Source organism: Heteronotia binoei, chromosome 4 (assembly GCF_032191835.1).
Source record: "Heteronotia binoei isolate CCM8104 ecotype False Entrance Well chromosome 4, APGP_CSIRO_Hbin_v1, whole genome shotgun sequence".
Taxonomy (NCBI): domain Eukaryota; kingdom Metazoa; phylum Chordata; class Lepidosauria; order Squamata; family Gekkonidae; genus Heteronotia; species Heteronotia binoei.
The window spans coordinates 78,133,554-78,153,217 of NC_083226.1; the positions used below are offsets into that span (position 1 = coordinate 78,133,554).

The following is a 19,664-nucleotide window of genomic DNA, read 5'->3' on the forward strand; positions in this document are numbered from 1 at the left end:
CATAAGAATACTGGGTTTCTAAAGCTAAATGATGAAAGGGTTGGGGGATTCTAGAAAGTCATCAAGCAGTGCGTTTTGGGCTTAGCTGCTTCTAAGAATCTGTGTCTGTACATGACATAACTGTTCACAGGTGGTCTATATTCACTTAGCTAATGATAGCAAAGCAGAATAGTGGAGGTTCCAAGAGAGCATAATGGAGGCAGCAAGTGCATGTTCTACAAAGGCACTGATTGAAAACACAAGTCCTTTTTTTTCCTGTTTAATAGAGAAGTATCTTGGTGCCTTCAAACACTAAATAGTTATTTTATCTGACCCCAGTACTGCTTCCAAGAAATGTGGAAATTCAAAAAGGTATCAGAATAGCTAGAAATATCATGGGAATCCACAAGACTATCTGGAGAAATAGCAGCAGCTTTTCTCCCACTCTAACTTTGGAGATTAATTGGCTAATAAAGGATCATAGAGAACTACTTGATTCAAACGAACAGGCAACCAGCCAAATTAAAGACAATGGTAAATATCAGATCTCAAACAGTAATGAACTCACCAGCCTGCCCCCCCATCAGTACTTAAGCAAAATGATTGCCCAGTACAAACTATACTACTTACTTTTTACTGCTGCCAGATTAAATTAGTCCAGATATTTTTTTAAAGATGGGGGTAGGAGATCTAGTTCTTAGCTTAATTTGGCTGTACAGTGTTGACCATTAAAAGAAACTATTTGAGTCTGTCCAAGTACACTCAAGCCCTTCAAAAAGTGGCTCTATAACGGGGGGGGGGGGGCAACGGTAGCTCTCCAGATGTTTTTTGGCCTACAACTGCCAGCCCTAGCTATTGGCCATGCTGGCTGGGGCTGATGGGAGTTGTAGGCAAAAAACACCCGGAGAGCTACTGTTGGCCACCCCTGCTCTAGAGGTTTCAACTCCTTTTCTGTAGTCAGACAGATGGTTGAGAAAGACAGCCAGAATAAGCAAAAGAAACTCCTTTCTGGCAATTGCTCTCAAATGGACCACCCCAATGCAAATTCCCAGAAATCAAAGCTAAGGTAGCATTTGAAATTGCAACCATGAACATGCCTTTGAAGAGTTCAGGCAAGCACTTGATGGAAAGCACATAAGTTTTCAGGCATCGGGCAGCTTAGTAGGTGGACTTAAACAGACCCACATGTTAATGTTACTGTGAATTATGGGCATTTGAAGTTCCTGCCAATGTGCTGTTTTTGTAACCCAACTAAAGACCAATGTACAGAACACATCTAGAGTCCATTAGCTGCACTACTGAAGCTCCATGGGTGTAAAATAGAAACCGTACATTTTCCGAAGAGAAGCCAAAAATACTGCTCCGCTAATAATCAGTACTTTGAAATGATAATGAACATCTGTAAAAATTCTTATTTGAATATCCTTCTTTATCAATATACACTGAGTAAATATGAGAGTCATATATATATTTTTCTGTGCTACAGTGTACTGAAGCCAAAATGACAGCTGCTGCTCCCACTCACACATGCAAACGGAGATGTTTCATCCAGCATGATCCGTATCTTCCGGGAAGCTGCTTGCTCCTGAGAAGGGCTGGCTGCCAGAATGAGGTAAAACAGCCTTCAGACTGTTCCACTGGCAGATCACAAAGCTGCAGTCTTAACAGTTTTTCATTCAGACACAAATCAGCAAGTAGGCTGGAGCAGAAGACTGTAATGGTCAGGCTGCAAATACAAACAATTGCCAGCATAGAACACAAGATATATTGTAGCTGTATTTCACCATTTAGTTTGATATGACCATGCATATCCTCTTTTCTAGATGTCTTCTATATAACTTGCCCAACTGTCAAGCAATATGTGGGTGTACTAATTTCGTAGTCCACAGCTGGGGGCAGTTTTCTAAGAAAGTAAACAAGCTCAGAAATGAGTAAATACCTAATTGCAAACTTTCTGAGAAGTATGCTGTTCTGCAAATAAAAATGTGAGGATTTCCAGACATACCTATCTTTCCCCACTCTCAAATGACAGCATTTGAAACATCATACTTCAGGCTTAAACTTTTCAGACATTCCTTATGTACAGAGACGTTTATTATGAGGGAAGAATCAAACAAAATCAGTGCCCTAACTACACATCTATTTACTGATGTTCCTTGCTTTACTCAAAGGTCTGTGGCCTATATTGCTCCAGGGACACACATTTGCTGACTAATGTTACTTTGCAAATACAATGTTACCAGAAATGCTGGGGGTCTCCTCTTTTTGATGGGGGAATTAGCAAGATCTAGATAGAGCTATTTTTGGAGCAGAGAACTTTCCACCAATAATACAAACGTCCAGTATCAGAAGGAAGACTCCAGAGTTAAAATATTTTAAAGAGTTTACTTAGAAAAATATGTAGAAATGGCTATCGCACATAAACAATCACAAAATACACACAAGAGGCTAAGGAAATCAGGGGTGAGAAATAGAGACTTCTAGGGTTTGTTACATCATATGTTTAGCTAATCCAGATGTGCAGAAGTCCATGTAGAAATTAAAGATGGGGACAAACACAGCCATCGTGCCACATCTAAGAGGCCCATTTCTTGAGTAATGTAGATGCAACCTATCTGTATCCACAGATTGAACACCGTAGTGGGGTTTACTCTCAGTTTATATAGTATTTGGAGGGGCAGGGACCCATTCTGAGCTATGACCAGCCTTAATGGTCGTTCATAGGTCTTTCCTGGGTGCATGAATGGATTCCCAGTTCAAGACAAAGAATTAGAATGACTCTTAATGGTTGTCAGGAAGGGCCATGATGGGCTTAATGTTTGATATCAATTTGGTTTTGATACTCTGAGGAGGGGGTCAGGAAAGAAACAAAAGATTTGTGTAAAGTGGTCTGCATTAGCATAGAGGTAACACAAAAGGTGCTCAGTTGAAGCAGGAAGGTAGGAAAGATTAGCCATTAGTTGCTAGCCAGAGACAGGCTATACTTGAGAACCCATTGTCTTTACACATTCCATTGCTGAGTGGGGGAGGAAAGACAGGAGTTTGCCTGGAGGATGCCTATGTTGTAACCTTATGCAATCAGATAAGTCTGAACATGTTCTCTGGCCCATGGCAGAGAGTGTCTTCACTTGGCCTGTTTCTGACAAGGAGCTTCCAGTTCAGGTCAGGAAATGGGGACCCCACTGTCCATTGGGGTGCTCCCATAAAAGGTAGGCAGCGCCTCCTGGCAACAAGCTGTACTCCCTTTGGGGAAAAGAATCCCAGCTGAATACAAGGATGTGAACTGCTCAGATATTTATTATATCAAAGATTAAGCCACATGAGGAGAAATCTGTACAAGTATATATTGTTCCCAGTTTTTATGACAATAAGTGAAGTCAAGCAAGATCCTAATTGTTGTGAGTTCAGAACATTCCACTATAATTTTGGCCACAGAATATAAACAGTATCAACCATATTTATCTGTTACAATTTATCTACATGTAACAACATAAGTAGCTTTTCGGAAACAAATTGTCCCATCAGATGTAGGGGAGAAATGCCAATGGGAAAAAAATCAGCAGCTCAAGTTGAGCATTACCACAAAAACTAACCCACAGATTTTAGAATCTGCAGAAGATCATTCGCCAGCTTTACAGTCCTCTGATATTTTACATTAAGTTGGCTGACTCTGTGTGCAATACGGCTAAGAAGACTAGAAATTCTGCGGATTTCATCATATGTGACTGCAAACTGAAAGAAAAGAGAAAATTAAAATTATTTCTTTAAAAGTAAATACATTTTACCTTCCTCCGTGGTCGGGGACAAAAGGTGGCGCTTGGCGAGCAGACCTGCTTGTGGCACCCCCTTGAATGTGGCATGCCTCAGGGAGCTATTCTCTTGCCCATAAGTATTTAACATCTGTATGCACCCCCCTGCCCAGATTGCTTGAGGTTATGGGCTGGGTTGTCACCAGTATGCAGATGACACCCAGCTCTATCTGTTAATGGACAGCCATTCAGACTTTGCCCCAGATCATCTGGCCAGGGCCTTAGAAGCTGTGGCTGGATGGTTGCAGTTAAGTTAGCTGAAGCTTAATCCAGGTAAGATGGAGGTCCTGTACTTGAGCTGTGGGGAAGGGGGGGTGGGTTAGAGTTAGGCATCTGGCTCCCAACCCTGGATGGTGCACCTCTTGTGCCAGCCCAGAAGCTGAAGAGCCTGGGAGTGATACTAGATGCCTCACTTTCCATGGAGGCCCAGATCACAGCAGTTGCTCGATCTGCCTTTTACTATCTTCGGCAGATTAGATAACTAGTGCTTTCCCTGTCTCCCAGGACTTAGCTACAGCGATCCATGTGATGGTCACTTCCAGACTGGACGACTGTAACTCACTCTACTCAGGCTTGCCCTTGTGGCTGACCCGGAAACTCCAGCTGGTGCAAATTGCGGCAGCACGGCTGGCATTGACTCTACCGGCAAGCATCCGGCCAGCGCTGCATCAATTGCACTTGCTGCCAATAGAGTACCGGATCCGCTTCAAGGTTTTGATCTTAACATTTAAAGCCTTACACAGCCTGGGACCAACATACCTGTGGAACTGCCTCTCCCCATATGTGCCCCAGAGTGATCTGCGTTCTGCTTCACAGCATCTTTTGACCATCCATGGCCCAAAGGATGTTTGGCTTGCCTCAATCGGGGGCAGGGTCTTTTCATCCTTGGCCCCAGCCTGGTGGAATCAGCTCCCTGTGGAGATCAGGGCTCTACGTGATTTGATGCCATTTTGTAGGGCCCACAAGACGGAGCTGTTCTGCCAGGCCTTCGGTTGAGGCAGCGGACATCCTTATTTTATCTTATTATTTCATCTCATTAATTTATTATTTCATGTATTGATATATAGAATGCGCCCAATGGGAACCACTGCCTTTGATATACGTGTTATCAGTTTTAGTGTATTTTATGGTTTTAGCTTGTAGTTTTTAATTGTTTTAACTCTTGTTGTGATCTGCCCTGAGCCTGCTTGTGGGAAAGGGCAGGATACAAATTAGCAAAACTAGAATAAATTTGCTACTCTTTAGAAGCAAATGAATACATTTCTCAGTTATATGGCTCTTAAGGATCACTAAGGGGAAAAAAGTAAAACAGCTAATTAATATATTTGCTATGTCCCTGGAAGAACATTACACTCTACTGGTCAAAACTTGCTGATGATCCCTGGCCTCAAAGATGCCTGGCTGTCCTCGACAAGGGCCAAGACTTTTTCAGTCCTGGTCCTGACCTGGTGGAACTCTCTGTCAGATGACATCAGGGCCCTGCAGGGTCTTCTACAATTCTGCAGGGCCTGTACAGCACAGATGTTCCACCAGGCTTTCAATTAAGGACAGTGATGGTTGCCAAGCTGTTTCCTGTTCCTCTGAGCTCCCCACACCCCGATTCAACATCCAGCAATCTGGACCAGAAGAATATTAGTAGGACACTATTGTGAGTTTATAATCTGTTTTTAGCTTGATTGGTTTTATATGTATGTATTTATTATGCTACTTGTACATCGCCCAGGGCCTGGTACCAGTTGGGATAGGGCAATTCATAAAATTGAAAAAATATTACTAATGATAATAATAAAGAACCAAGGGGAAGAAACAGTAGCTCACATGCCTGAAAATCTTTCTCCTAATTGTTGCTGTGTGGAGACAAACAACAGAGGAAGACAGATAATTTCCTTGGGTGAGGGGAGTTCCAAAGTTCTGGTGTTATGATCAAAAAAGCCCTTCTCAAGTTGCCACCAATCTAGCTTCAGATGGCAGGGACAAATGAACCAGAATCTCCAAAGATGACCAGAGTGAGCAGGTAGGCTTGTATGGAAGAAGGTAGTTCTTAAGGTATGTTGGTCACAGGCCATATAGGGCTTTAAAGGACAGTACCATCACTCTGAATTGTGCCTGGAAGCAAATTGGAAGCCAGTGTAGATAGAACAAGACTAGAGTGATATGGCCCTAACAACCCATTCCAGTCAGCACTCTAGCCACAGCATTTTGTACCAACTGCAGCTTTTGGCCAGTATTCAAAGGCAGTCTCATGTAGAACATATTGCAATAATCTTATGTTGATGTTATCACAGCATGTACCTCTGGCAAAACCTTTTCTGTCCAGGAAGGGCTGCAGCTAGCTTACCAGCCAAAGCTTGTGAAAAGCACCTCTAGTCACTGCTGCCATTGGTTTACCTAACAAGAGGCCCAGGTCCAGAAGCACCCCCAAGCTATGAACCTGGTCCTCAAAGGGGAATGCAACTCCATCCATAACATTTCTTGGGTCAGACCTTCTCCCCTCCAGAAGCACCTCTGTTTTGTCAGGATTAAGCTTCAGCTTATTAGCCCTTATCCATTCCAAAACTGCCTCCCAAGCTCAGGTTCACAATTTCTTCAACCTCCCTGAGTTCTGCTGGTAGCATGAGCTAGAGCTGAGTGTCATCTGCATATTGGTAGCAACTCAGCCCAAATCTCTGAATGATCTCTCTGAGCGGCTTTACTTAGAAGCTGAAAAATATGAGGGACAAGATGGAACCTTAGGAAACCCCGTATATCAGGGGCCAAGGGGCTGAGCAGCAATTCCCAGCACCACACTCTGAAACCTGCCCTCAGAGTAGGACTGGAACCACGACAGAACAACAGCTCCCAAGTCCCAGTCCCAGAAGACATTCCAGAAGGATACCATAATCAATGCATCAAAGCTACTGAGAGGGCCAAGAGAGTTAACAAGATCACACTCCTATGTCCATCTCCTGGCACATGTCATCCACCATGATGACCAAAGTCATTTCAGTCCCATAACCAGGCATGAAACCAGACTGGAATGGATCCAAACAATCCACTCAGAAATCCCTGAGGTTGGCCAGACATTAGTGTCCTGCATAGTAGCCATGCAAGATTACTGAAATGGAACATTCTGATCTATCTTTTCTGTTAGTGTCGAATTTATTCCCACCCACCCCCACCCACCCTGTGGGGAAAAATCCTGAGAAAATATTCTGTCTTGAAGAAGATGCTGTTATGCAGGAACCAGCACACTACTCCTGGTGGCACAATAAGGAGAAGTTTACATTCCTGAAGGAATATAGATTCCTGAGAGAAACTAGACTTATGCAACACTGCTTATTCATTTTGACAATGCAAATCCATCATATTTTAGACAATGTTTAATATTATCATTCATGTTGACTCTCTGATAACAATGAAAGTACACTTTTAGCTTATCACCCTAGTCTATATATATGGCTGCTTCTGGGCCTAGCTCAAGTGCTGGTCTTGTGTACCTCTGAAGTGTCCCCTGCCCAAAAAGTATCTCCTCTTGCTGTAAAGGCTTTGTTCTGTGACCCAGCTCGACAATGATGCAGACAGCAAAAGCGTGGAGCCAAGCCTTCCCTCTGTAGTGATGCCAACTTTATGGAGTACACCTCACACACACACCAGCAAAGGCTAATCCATACATAACCCCCTCTCCCATAATTTATGTAGGAGTTTAAACAAAAACAATCCAACAATAATTAACAAATACTCACATGAGCAATAAATTCTCTGGCTATTGTGTGTCCATTAGCAGTAAAAAGTAGAAAGCTGATAATCAAATGAAGGACAAGTTCCTTGGTAGCAGGTTGCCTTTTGCTTATTTGGCTGTTAACTTCAGCCTGCAGATCTCTGGCAGAAAGGGCTGGAGTTCTGGACAAGGTTGTGAGACACTCCCATAGAGATCTACCTTCTAGCTGTTTGGAATCATTGCAAAGAACAAATATGAAAACAAAGTTACATTCATGTAATGAGATTTACATAAAAGAACAAACTGATTCCTCAGTTGCTTTAAGGGATATAGGCAGAGTAGATAGTCTGGATTGGAAAAGAGAAACACAAAGGAGCAAAACAATTTTTTAATACTCCCTGGTCTTGCAAAACTAATCACTGGGACAATATGCAATGGTTTGACATTTTGTATAAAAGGAAATTATGGAAATTACAGAGCAGAATGTAGTCATATTGTGGGGAAGAGAACATAAGACTCTTTACTGCAGCTGCAAATCAATGAATCCTCATGAAATCTGACCTCATCTGATAAAACAGTCAGATATGGAGAGAGGGAGCTGGACTGTTTGCAACACATTTTCCTTTTACTGCTTGGAGCAGACAGAACAGATTCTGAAGTCGTAATAGGAATAGACTTGAGAGTCAATGCATTAAAGGAAAGTTATTCATACACTGTAAAAATATTTTGTAGTATTCCCTACACACAAAGCACTAAAAGAAACAGACAAAAAAGACAGGTTGCTTTACCTGTAACTGTAGATCTTCGAGTGGTCATCTGTGCATTCACACTCATGGGATAGAGCACCTGCGCCAATCCTCGAATCAGTACCAAAAAAGTCCGGGATTTTTTTTGTGCTCGGCGCCAGCGGGCATGCACAGGCGTCCCAATGCGCATGCTCACCAGCGCCAGAGCGAGAATCCCGCCAGTTCCTTCCTGACCGCTGGAAGCCCCTACTGGAGGGAGACCGTCAGCAGTGGGGAAGGAGGGCGGGTAGTGTGAATGCACAGATGACAACTCGAAGATCTACAGTTATAGGTAAGCAACCTGTCTATCTTCTTCGTGGTCTCTGTGCTTCACACTCATGGGAGATTAGCAAGTAAGAAATACCTGGAGGCGGGAAGACCGTCAACCGGAAGAAACAGCTTGCAGCACCGCAGTTCCCAAACGAGTCCTCTGTTGAGCATGCACGTCCAGCGCGTAGTGCTTCATAAAGGCATGCGGAGAGGACCAGGTGGCAGCCTTGTAAACGTCCGTCAGAGACACGCCTTTCAGGAATGCCACCAACGTCACCATAACCCTTGTAGAGTAACGGCTTCTTACCCAACAAATAACACAGTTTAATAGTCTCAGCCATTCTGAGAACCTCTGAGATGAAATCCTGGAACCTAACTTAGGAGCAGCGAAAGAAACAAAAAGCTGCTTGTCCTTGCGAAAACTCTTGGAACGACTCAAATAAAACAATAAAGCACGCTTTACATCTAAAGCATGCAACCTACGTTCGTCATCCGAGGAAGGTGTAGGATGAAAAGTGGGCAGCCAAACTTCTAGATTGAGGTGAAACTGAGAAACCACCTTGGGGAGAAAATAAATATCAGGAGCTAATGAAACTCCAGCCTCCTGAAAAACAAGATACGGGTAATCACAACGCATCGCCGTGAGCTCCCCCGCACGACGTGCTGATGTGATGGCTACCAAAAATGCAGTCTTCCATGAAAGAAGCTGTAACGAACACGTGGCCATCAGCTCAAAAGGGCGACGAGTCAGTCTGTCCAACACTAAAGTCAAATCCCACAACTGTGGGGGCAATCTCGATGGGGGATGAAGCCTAAGCAAACGTTTCAAAAACCTCTTAGAATGAGGGTGTGCAAAAACAGAACATCCCTCCACTGGTTCATGGAACGCAGATATTGCTGCCAAATAAACCTTGATGGAGGAAAAAGCAAGGCCAGCATCCACTAGAGATAACAAAAACTCAAAAATTACCGACAATCCCACCCTTTGGGGTGAAACTAAAGGATCAATTAAGAACTGATGGAACTTCCGCCATTTCCTATCACAGGATGCGCGGGTGGAAAGTTTCCTGCTATTCAGGAAGACGTGCTGGACTCTGCTAGAAAACCCACAGGGTCGATAAGCCACACTGTCAGCTTCAGGTGGGGCACGTTGTGATGGAGTACATGACCACCCTGAGCTGACAGAAGGTCCGGCTCCGCCAGGAACTGGTAGAAGACCCCCCTCGCCAGTTGGAGCAGAATCAGGAACCAGTTCTGATGAGGCCACCAGGGAGTCACCAGGATGCAGCATAGTCTCTCTCTTGTGATTTTGTTGACTACCTTCGTCAACAATGGCAGAGGTGGAAACAGATAAAGGAAATGACCTTCCCACGGAAACAGCAGACCGTCTCCCAACGACTCTGGATCCGCGCCCCCTCTGGAGCAAAACAGAGGACACTTCCTGTTTTCAGCTGTAGCAAAGACATCCACCTGAGGATACCCCCAGAGCTGAAACACAGGTTGGAGAAAGCGCCAATGCAGTTCCCACTTGTGCGGGGAAGCTACACCCCTGCTGAGGGAGTCTGCTCGCAAGTTGAGGACCCCGGGAGATGTGCAGCATTCACGAAGATGTCGTAGTCCAGGCACTCCGACCACAGGTCCAGTGCCAACGCACAGAGCCATCGAGAGACTGTCCCTCCCTGCCTGTTGATGTAGCACAGGGCAGTGGTATTGTCCATTAGCAGAGCAACAATCTTCCCCGCCACCAAGAGGCGGAAAGAATGTAGAGCAAAATGGACTGCCAGCAGTTCTAAATAATTTATGTGGCAGTGAGTCAATTTCAGAGGCCAAGGGCCCCTCCCACACAGACCATCCATGTGGGCCTCCCAACCCCACAAGGATGCATCTGTTGTGATAGTCACAGAAGGTGTAGGGAGATGGAAGGGAGCTCCCTGACAAATGTTGCTCTTTGACTTCCACCATTGTAGGGTTTGAAGAGTCACCGGTGGAATGGTAAACCTCTTTCGAGGTGAGTCTCTCAATGGTCGAAACTGATGAAGAAACCAGAGTTGTAGGCCTCTCATCCTCAGCTTCGCGAAGAGTAGCATGCTTGTCGTCACCGCCATCAGCCCCAGCATCGGCTGCAGCTGCTGCGCTGTGCCCCACTGTTGACTTTGCAGAAGTTGTACAAGATTGATAATGTCCACCGCTCTCTGCTGAGGCAGGAACGCACGATGCAGGTTCGTATCCAGCAAAGCCCCTACGAACTGAACTGCCCTTGATGGAGTAAGGTGTGATTTCTCCAAATTGACCTGCAAACCCAAGGTGCCGAGAAGACGTAAAGTGATGGCAATGTGGGTTGACAAACTCTCCTTCGACTCTGCCACAAGGAGCCAGTCGTTGATGTATGGAAAGACGACTATCCCTTGAAGACGGAGATGGGAGCCACAAAGCTCATCATCTTCATGAATACCCGAGGTGCAATCCATGAAGACCAAACGGGCTTTGTTCCGGGTCGCCTTATGAGCCAGAATGTGAGGCTGCTATTAAATACGATTGAATATTACAGAGACCATCCTGACAAACAATTTGCGGGTATCATGGTGGACGCCGAAAAAGCATTTGATAATGTGAACTGGAACTTTATGGGAGCGACATTGGCCGCGGCTGGCTGTGGTGAAAAGTTTTGTAAAATGGTTGCAGCAATCTACTTGAAGCAAGCAGCGGAAGTTAATTTCAATGGAGTGATGTCTGACCCAATGGAAATAGAACAAGGCACCAGACAGGGGTGCCCCCTATCGCCCCTGCTCTTTATTTTGACGTTGGAACCTTTAATCAAGAAAATTAGAGAAGATCCCAAAATTCAAGGAGCCAGAATAAATAATGAAGAATTCAAGACTTTGGCGTTTGCAGACGACTTAGTATTTATTTTGGAACAACCGATTTCTTCGATAGCTCTTCTAAAACAAAGATTAAGAGAATTCGGAGAAGTTTCCGGCTTTAAATTGAACGTCTCTAAGACAAAAATCTTAGCGAAAAACATGGATAAAGCCCAAATTGAACTTCTTGAACAACTTTCAGGATTTAAGTATGAAAGAAAAATAAAATACCTTGGAATTTATTTAACAAACGATTTAAAGAGTCTGTACAGAGACAATTATGAAAAAATACTGAAAGAGATTCGCAATGATTTAAGCAGATGTAAAGACCTCCAAATATCACTCTTAGGCAGAATTGCTACAATTAAAATGAACATTCTTCCCAGAATCTTATTCTTTTTTCAAACAATCCCAATTATTTTACCCAAGTTATTTTTCCAGCAACTTAGCTGCATGACCAAGACGTTTATTTGGCAGGGTAAGAAAGCCAGAATAAAATTGAAAGTTTTACAGGACAGTAAATTAAGAGGCGGTCTGGCTCTTCCTGAATGGAACCTATACTATAAGGCCTGCTGTATTGCGTGGTTAAGAGATTGGTGTATGTTGAGTAACAAGAGACTATTGGCCATGGAAGGTGCTGGTCTGGGGGAAGGCTGGCATAATTATATGTGGTATCATACTCCTAACAGATCCGGCCGTTTTCTTAGACATGAAATAAGAAGATCCCTATACAGGACCTGGCTGGAAATTAAAGTGCATTATTCTTATACTCCAAAGTGGATATCTCCAATAGAAGCTTTGACCCACCCTAATTTGTATAATTGGGACAATCAACAAAACTATGGCTATTTGTTGGACGACCAGAACGCCCTGATCGAGGAAGAACTTTCCAAGCTGAGTTGGTGGGTACAATGTCAGCTTAAATCAAGATTTCAAAAGGATAAAGAAAAAGGATTTTCGAATAAACCAATTGAATTGGACCTTATTTTAGAGGCCAAGCAGAAGATTATCTCCAAGGTTTATGATTGGCTGCTCCAAATTAAGATGCAAGATGAGACTGTAAAAGAATCATGGATCCGCTGGTTGAAAGACTTTGGATTTAACATGGACTTGGTTGAGTGGGAAAAACTATGGAAACAGAATTTGAAATTAATAAAACCAGCAGATTTTAAAGAAAACCTGTATAAAATGGTATACAGATGGTACCTCACTCCAGATAGACTGGCTAGAATATATCCCACATATTCAAACAAATGTCGGAAGTGTCGAGAAATTAAAGGATCCTTGTTTCATATTTGGTGGCAATGTGAAGACACCAGAAAATACTGGGCCCAAGTCAATATTTGGGCACAAAAAATCTTGAAAATAAAAATTAGTCATGTACCAGAACTATACCTCTTGAATATTTGTAGACAAAACTTTCCTACGACAAAACTAAAACTATTACTATACATAGTTACTGTTGCCAGAATACTTTATGCTAAGTATTGGAAAACCAATAAAATCCCCAACAGAGAGGAATTCATTACCAAACTGTTAGATGCCGCAGAATCTGATTTAATGTCCATAAGATTAAGAGATGGCAATGTGCAAAAATGCCAGGAGGAATGGGATCCCATATATAAGTGGGTAAAAAGTAAAGGTGTTGATTTGGAGTAACAGAAGCTTATTGATCCTCTCCATTCCTTAGTGTGAATGAGTTTGTAGTTGTAGTGGTTTTTCTTTTCAATTGTATTGTTGTGTATTCCCTATTGTGTTCTATTGTGTTTTATTGTGTTCTATTGTGTTTTATTATCTTTTCGCTTATTGTTGTTTTGGATGTATTTGTTTCTTTTTATTATTTGTTTGTTTGCTTGCTTGCTTAATAAAAACTATATCCTCTAAAGAATACCCGAGGTGCAGTGGACAGACTGAACGGAAGAGCCTTGAACTGGAAGTGCTGAGAACCTACTGCAAACCGCAGGAAACGCCTGAATGCCGGATGGATGCTGACGTGGAAATAGGCATCCTTGAGGTCCAGAGTTGCCACCCAGTCCCCCTGGTTGATGAGGGGGAGGATCGTTTGCAGAGTGGACATTCTGAACTTCTGGTACAGAATAAATTTGTTCAGACTCCAAAGATCCATGATTGGTCTTAAAACCCCGTCCCGTTTGGGAACCAGGAAGTAACAAGAGTAGAAACCTCCCATCCTGGCCTCCATCGGAACCCTCTCTATGGCTTGTTTCTGTAGGAGATTGTTCACCTCCGCCAGCAGAGGGGGGGAAGGGGGTGTGGTGATTACCACGGATTGGTTTGGAATCTGAGCAAAATCTATTTTGTAGCCTTCTGCTATGATGGAAAATGCCCACCTGTCGGTAGTGGAGTCCCAGGCCGACAGGAAGGGGTGGAGGCGGATGGAAGAAGAAGTGGGGATGATGACGCGTGCTATGAGAAAGTCAAAGGCCCTGCTTTTGAGGGTGAGTGCCCTTGGACTTGCTGGTGGTTTGAGCCAAAGCGTAACGATTTCTGTTGTTCCCCCTGTACGGGGACCTACCCTCAGGTTGAGTCGAGCAAGGTCTCCATTGTTGTTCCGGGGAGAACTTCTGGTACTGTTTCTTTGACCAAGGCTTGTGCCACTGCTTCTGCTTCGCAGCTCTGGAAGACGCCTGCATGCCCAGGTTCCTGGAAGTTTTTATGCTCCTGTCCATTTCCTGAAGCGTACTGTCAGTGGTGGAACTGAACAAGCCCTCGCCCTCAAAGGGCAGATATTCCACAAATGCCCTGGTGTCTTGCTGGAGAGCCGTGGATCGAAGCCATGAGCGGCAGCAAAGGCAAACAGAAGAGGTGATGGTCTTTGCTGAGACATTGGCCATATGCTTTGCTGCAGCCAATTGCTGTTTGGCTACAGCAAAGTCCTCCTTCTGCAACTTCTTTGCAGCTGATTTTTTCTCTTCACTCAGGGAAGACAGAAGGGGGGTAAGTTGTTCCCATGCCGAGTATCGGTATCTAGCCATGCATGCAGCATAGTTAGATACCTTTACTCCAAGGGCCCCAGCCGAGTAGAATTTTCTCCCAACGGTGTCCAGCTTCTTTCCCTCCTTATCTGGTGGAGAAGAGTGGGTTTTTCGGGCCTTCGATGAGGAGGAAACGACCACCGAATTAGGCTTCGGATTGGTGAAGAGAAACTCCACTACGTACTCTTGGACCCGGTACATATGGTCCAGCCTCCTCGATGACACCAGTGTCGACGCTGGCTTCGCCCAAGGCTCCTTCACGGCTTGAAGAATGACCTTCATCACCGGTAGGGCAACCGCTGTAGACGTGTCCTGTTGCATAATGTCAAACACGGTGTCGTCTACAACGGGTTGCGGTTGGGTCACCGGAAGCGAAAGGGAGAGTGCCATCCTCTTCACCAGGTCCCCATACAACTTCAGATCCTCCGAAGGTGAGATAGGAAGATCCTCAGCCGTATGAGACACAGGCGAAGGCTCCAAGGCCTGATCCGGCTCGTCGGTACCGCCCTCAGAGCCCGATGATGAAGACTCTCTGCGCAGGGAGTGTTCCAAGAGCACCGGCGTTGACTCACAGGCGACCAAATCGATACCGACAACCGAGGTTGGACTTCTTCCTCCACCACTCCACGTCTATCAAGCGGGACGGAGATCAATGCTGAAGGACGAGGTCTGGAATGCTGAGAGAACCGGGACATATGGGATGCCTCGGACTGCTGGTCCCAGTCTGCAAACTCCCGTGGAGGATACCATTGGTACTGTGGATAGGGATAGGCATATGGAGGCCATTGACGCTGTTCCCATGGTGGAGGCGGCGGGAAGCGACGAGCTACCGCAGTAGGCTCCAACTCTCTCCCACCCCTCACCTGATCCATCGGTGCCGAAAAATCCATCGGCGTCGACACCTCCACCTTTACCTCCGAGACCAAGTTGGTCTCACTGCGACACCTGGATCCCGAAGAATGGGAACGTTTAGTGAGGTCGATCTCTTGCTCCGATGCTGATAGGCGCAGCTGCGAAGCACTGCCTCTCGACACCAAAGGGCTACGACGCGGAGAAGCCAAGATCTTCCTTGGAGGAGCGGTTGATGTCGAAGCATCGCGCAAAGGCGAAGTGGTGCGGGATGATCTCTTCTTCCACTTCTCCTTTGATTTCAGCTTCTTCGGCGCGGATGATCAGGTCCCCGAGTCATCCCGATGCTTCTTAGCTGGGGTGTCCACAGACCCTTCAGAGGGCCGTTTAGTGGAACGCCCGTGCTCGACCGGCATCTCGGTCCTGATCGGCGAAGCCTCAGCCGATGTGTCCACCAGAGCCTCGGCCTCTCCCACCGGTACCGACGCACCTGATGCCATTTTCTGAGGACGAAGTGCCGACTCGACTAGCGCCACCAAAAGCCTCGCCGCTCGATTCTTCCGAGTTTGCTTGGAGAAACTCAGGCAATGGATGCAAGAATCAACGCGATGTCCCTCGCCCAAACAGAGAAGACAGAAGGAATGGCCATCAGAGGGGGCAATCTTCTTCCCACAGGAGCGGCACCTCTTAAAAAAACGCCCAGGAAAAACCCACCCAGGAAAGTCTCTGAGGGGAAAAACAGGGGGGAAAGCTAAGCCCCGAAGGGCAAGTCCAACGAACTTTTTTTTTTAAACAACACTATCTTAGCTACTAGCTAACTAACTACACTAAGAAAATAACAAATGGGCTATATACAATAGGCAAAAGCAATCCAAAATTACTTTACCGACCGGGGACACAAAAGGAGATCCTCTTAGCACAGCGGTCAGAAAGGAACTGGTGGGATCCTCACTCTGGCGCTGGTGAGCATGCACATTGGGACGCCTGCGCATGCCAACTGGCGCCAAACGCGAAAAAATCCCGGGCTTTTTAGGTACCGATTCGGGAATCAGCGCAGGCGCTCTATCCCATGAGTGTGAAGCACAGAGACCACGAAGAAGATATTACATAACCCAATAAAATACAATTTAGGTTTCAGGATTTTTTTTTTTGCTATTTTTTTATATTAACAGTTCTTTATGTTTTGTTGTTTGGTTTAAAGTTCTGTATGTGAGAACATTATAAATCACACTTGATAGGCAATATAATTTATGAAATGTTTCTCAGATAAGGATCTGATCCCCTTCTAGAGGCATTTAGATTATTTCAGCGAGGTATAAGATGTTGTTTTAGCTGCCATTACACCAAGTACTGTTTGCACTACAAGTGATCTATGACAGGTCTTGGCTGTTAGGAAAACGATACTGGGCTTTTTAAAATCCTTGTGAAATTAAGTATGGTGAAATAATATTTTATACACTTGACTTCCAAGCAAGTCCAAATTGATCTAAGTTACAAAAACTGACCTGGTGGAATGAGCTTTCCATAAGGATCCAGGGCCCTGTGGGACTTGTTACAGTTCTGCAGACCCTGTCACATGGAGTTATTCCATCAGGCTTTTAGTTGAGGCAGTGGTCATCCAACACAATAGGCCCCTCCTGCTCAAATTGTTTAAACTACTTCAAATTGCCTATTTAAATTATTGGTTTAAGCCGCCACTGATCAGATTTTTTATCAAATATCTGAGCAGATCTAGGGAAACCATGTTTGCGATCTTAATGTTTATCCACTGCTTTTAATTGATGAAATTTTAGCTATATTGTTTACATGTGCCTTATTTTATGATTTTTGTGTTGCAACCCATCCTGAGCCTGGTTTGGCAGGAAAGGCGGAATAGAAATCAAATAAATAAATAAAACTGGCCTCAAAATAATCTATCATATCTGATGACTTTTCTTTGGAGCATTCTGACAAGATAAGGTAACTTTCAGATTTATTCCTAGCTTTAAATTTATTTACAAAACTTTTTCAGTATTTATTTTCTACATACTACTTCAGGTACATATTGTGCTAGTTATGTATCATATTTTTATTCTACTCTTCCTCCATAGGGTTTAGGACATGGGTGACCAAACTTGTTTAATGTAAGAGCCACATAAAATAAACATCAGATGTTTGAGAGCTGCAAGACATGAACAAATATTACACACATCTTTATTAAAAATCTTAATATTTTCTTTGCACAGAAAGACACAATACATATGTATGTACTTTACAACACAACCATGCTAGAAGGAGACTTTAAAAAAAAAAAGCTGGAAATAACAGTCCCAGTAAGACCAGCGTAAGGAAAGGTTAGGAAATTATTTTTTGGCATCAGTGGGAGAAGGAAACACACATGTACCATATAAATCACTGACCACTGTTTGCATTCATATGCATCTCTCTTTGCCTTGACACAAAGGTTAGTAAATGCTGCTCCTATAAGAGCTATGAAACTTAAGGGGGAACCCTGTGCTGGTCTTTTTAATTCTGTCCCTCCTTCCAGTGGCTCCCTTGGCCCTTGTGCTCTCTATTTCCCTGGTCTAGGTCTCGGCCACCTCTGTGGTGGTGGTGAAGAACTTGCAAGACTGCCTGTTTCCCCCTCCTTCCCCATTTCACACATGGTGGAAATAGTCACCTATCTATGGTTCAGCACTCAAAGGCTGACTGAGGTCCTGATGCTAAGCATGCTTACTTGAGGGTATGCTTGCATTAAATTCCTCCTTGACCTCTTGGAGCCACACAATACGTGTGAAAGAGCCACATGTATCTCCCAAGCCACAGTTTAGCCACCCCTGGTTTAGGAAGCAAGACATCAGACAGCAAAGATTAGACAAAGTAATGAAGGAGAGATCCATGAATACCACTGGCCACGGTGAGTAAATAGAACCTCCACATATAGAGGCAGTAAACATCTCAATACCAATGCTAGAAGATTAGCCTCAATGCCCTATGTGTTGCCCCTATAGGGTAATGGCTTGGCTTCTGTGTGAAACAGGATGCTGGACTAGATGCACCACTGGTCTGATCCTGCAGAGTTCTTATGTTCTTATGACATCTCGGCTTGGCTTCGCGAACGAAGATTTAAGAAGGGTGCAATAGTCCACGTTTGCTGCAGGCTCGCTGGTGGCTGACAAGACCAATGTGGGACAGGCAGGTCCGGCCACAGCGGCTGCAGGGAGAAGTCTGATTTAGGGTTGGTCCTGTAGCAGTGCGATTCTTCCTCAATCTCCTTTTGTCCTCAAGACCAGCTATGCGTGTGTTCTCAAAGGAAGAGACAGCCTGGTGGATGGTGTGCCTCCATGCTTTGCGATCTGAGGCTAGGTCAGACCACTGGTGATGGTTGATGTGACAGGTGCTAAGGGATTTCTTCAAGGAGTCCTTGTACCTCTTCTTTGGTGCCCCTCTATTTCGATGGCCGGTGGAGAGTTCGCCATACAGGGCAATCTTGGGAAGGCGGTGGTTTTCCATCCTAGAAATATGCCCTGCCCAGCGCAGCTGCGTCTTCAACAGCAGTGCCTCGATGCTGGTAACCTCCGCCCTCTTGAGGACTTCAGTGTTGGTCACAAAGTCACTCCAGTGGATGTTGAGGATGGTGCGAAGGCAGCGCTGATGAAAGCGCTCAAGGAGTCGCAGGTGATGACGGTATAAAACCCACGATTCGGAGCCGTAGATGAGGGTTGTCATCACAACCGCTTTGTAAACATTGATCTTTGTGCCTTTTTTCAGATGCTTGTTGCTCCACACTCTTTTGTGCAGTCGGCCAAAGGCACGGTTTGCCTTTGCCAGCCTGTTGTCAATCTCCTTGTCGATCTTGGCATCTGAGGAGATGATGCACCCCAGGTAGCTGAACTGCTGGACTGTCTTCAGAACTGATTCACCCACAGTGATGCAGGGAGGGTGATAATCTTCCTGGGGTGCAGGCTGGTGGAGAACTTCTGTCTTCTTCAGACTAACTTCTAGGCCGAATAGCTTGGCAGCCTCTGCAAAGCAGGACGTCATATGCTGCAGGGCTGATACCGAGTGGGAGATGAGTGCAGCATCATCAGCAAACAGTAGCTCTCGGATGAGTTTTTCCATTGTCTTGGCGTGTGCCTTTAGTCGCCTCAGGTTGAACAGGCTGCCATCGGTGCGATAGCGGATGTATACACCATCGTCATCATCTAGATCTACTGCGGCTCTTTGAAGCATCATGCTAAAGAAGATCGTAAAGAGAGTTGGCGCGAGAACGCAGCCTTGCTTTACACCTGTGCCTATTGGGAAGGGCTCCGAGAGGTCGTTGCAGTGTCTGACTTGGCCTCGCTGGTCTTCGTGTAGCTGGATGATCATGCTGAGGAACCTTGGGGGACATCCTAAACGTTCCAAGATTTGCCACAGGCCTTTCCTGCTAACGGTATCGAAAG

The 19,664-nt window shown here is 44.9% G+C and overlaps 1 protein-coding gene across 3 annotated transcripts in view; it reads right to left on the bottom strand.

The window, feature by feature from the left end:
• Window positions 1-3,258: 3,258 nt before the first annotated feature.
• Window positions 3,259-19,664, bottom strand: part of FANCC (FA complementation group C) — a 141,195-nt gene continuing 124,789 nt past the window's right edge. For all 3 annotated transcript variants that reach the window (XM_060235454.1, XM_060235455.1, XM_060235453.1), the window contains exons 14-15: window positions 7,511-7,711; window positions 3,259-3,711 (exon numbers count right to left, since the gene is read on the bottom strand). In XM_060235454.1, coding sequence (XP_060091437.1) covers window positions 3,568-3,711; window positions 7,511-7,711 — 345 coding nt within the window. In that variant the 3' untranslated portion in view covers window positions 3,259-3,567. The remainder of the gene's footprint in view (window positions 3,712-7,510; window positions 7,712-19,664) is intronic.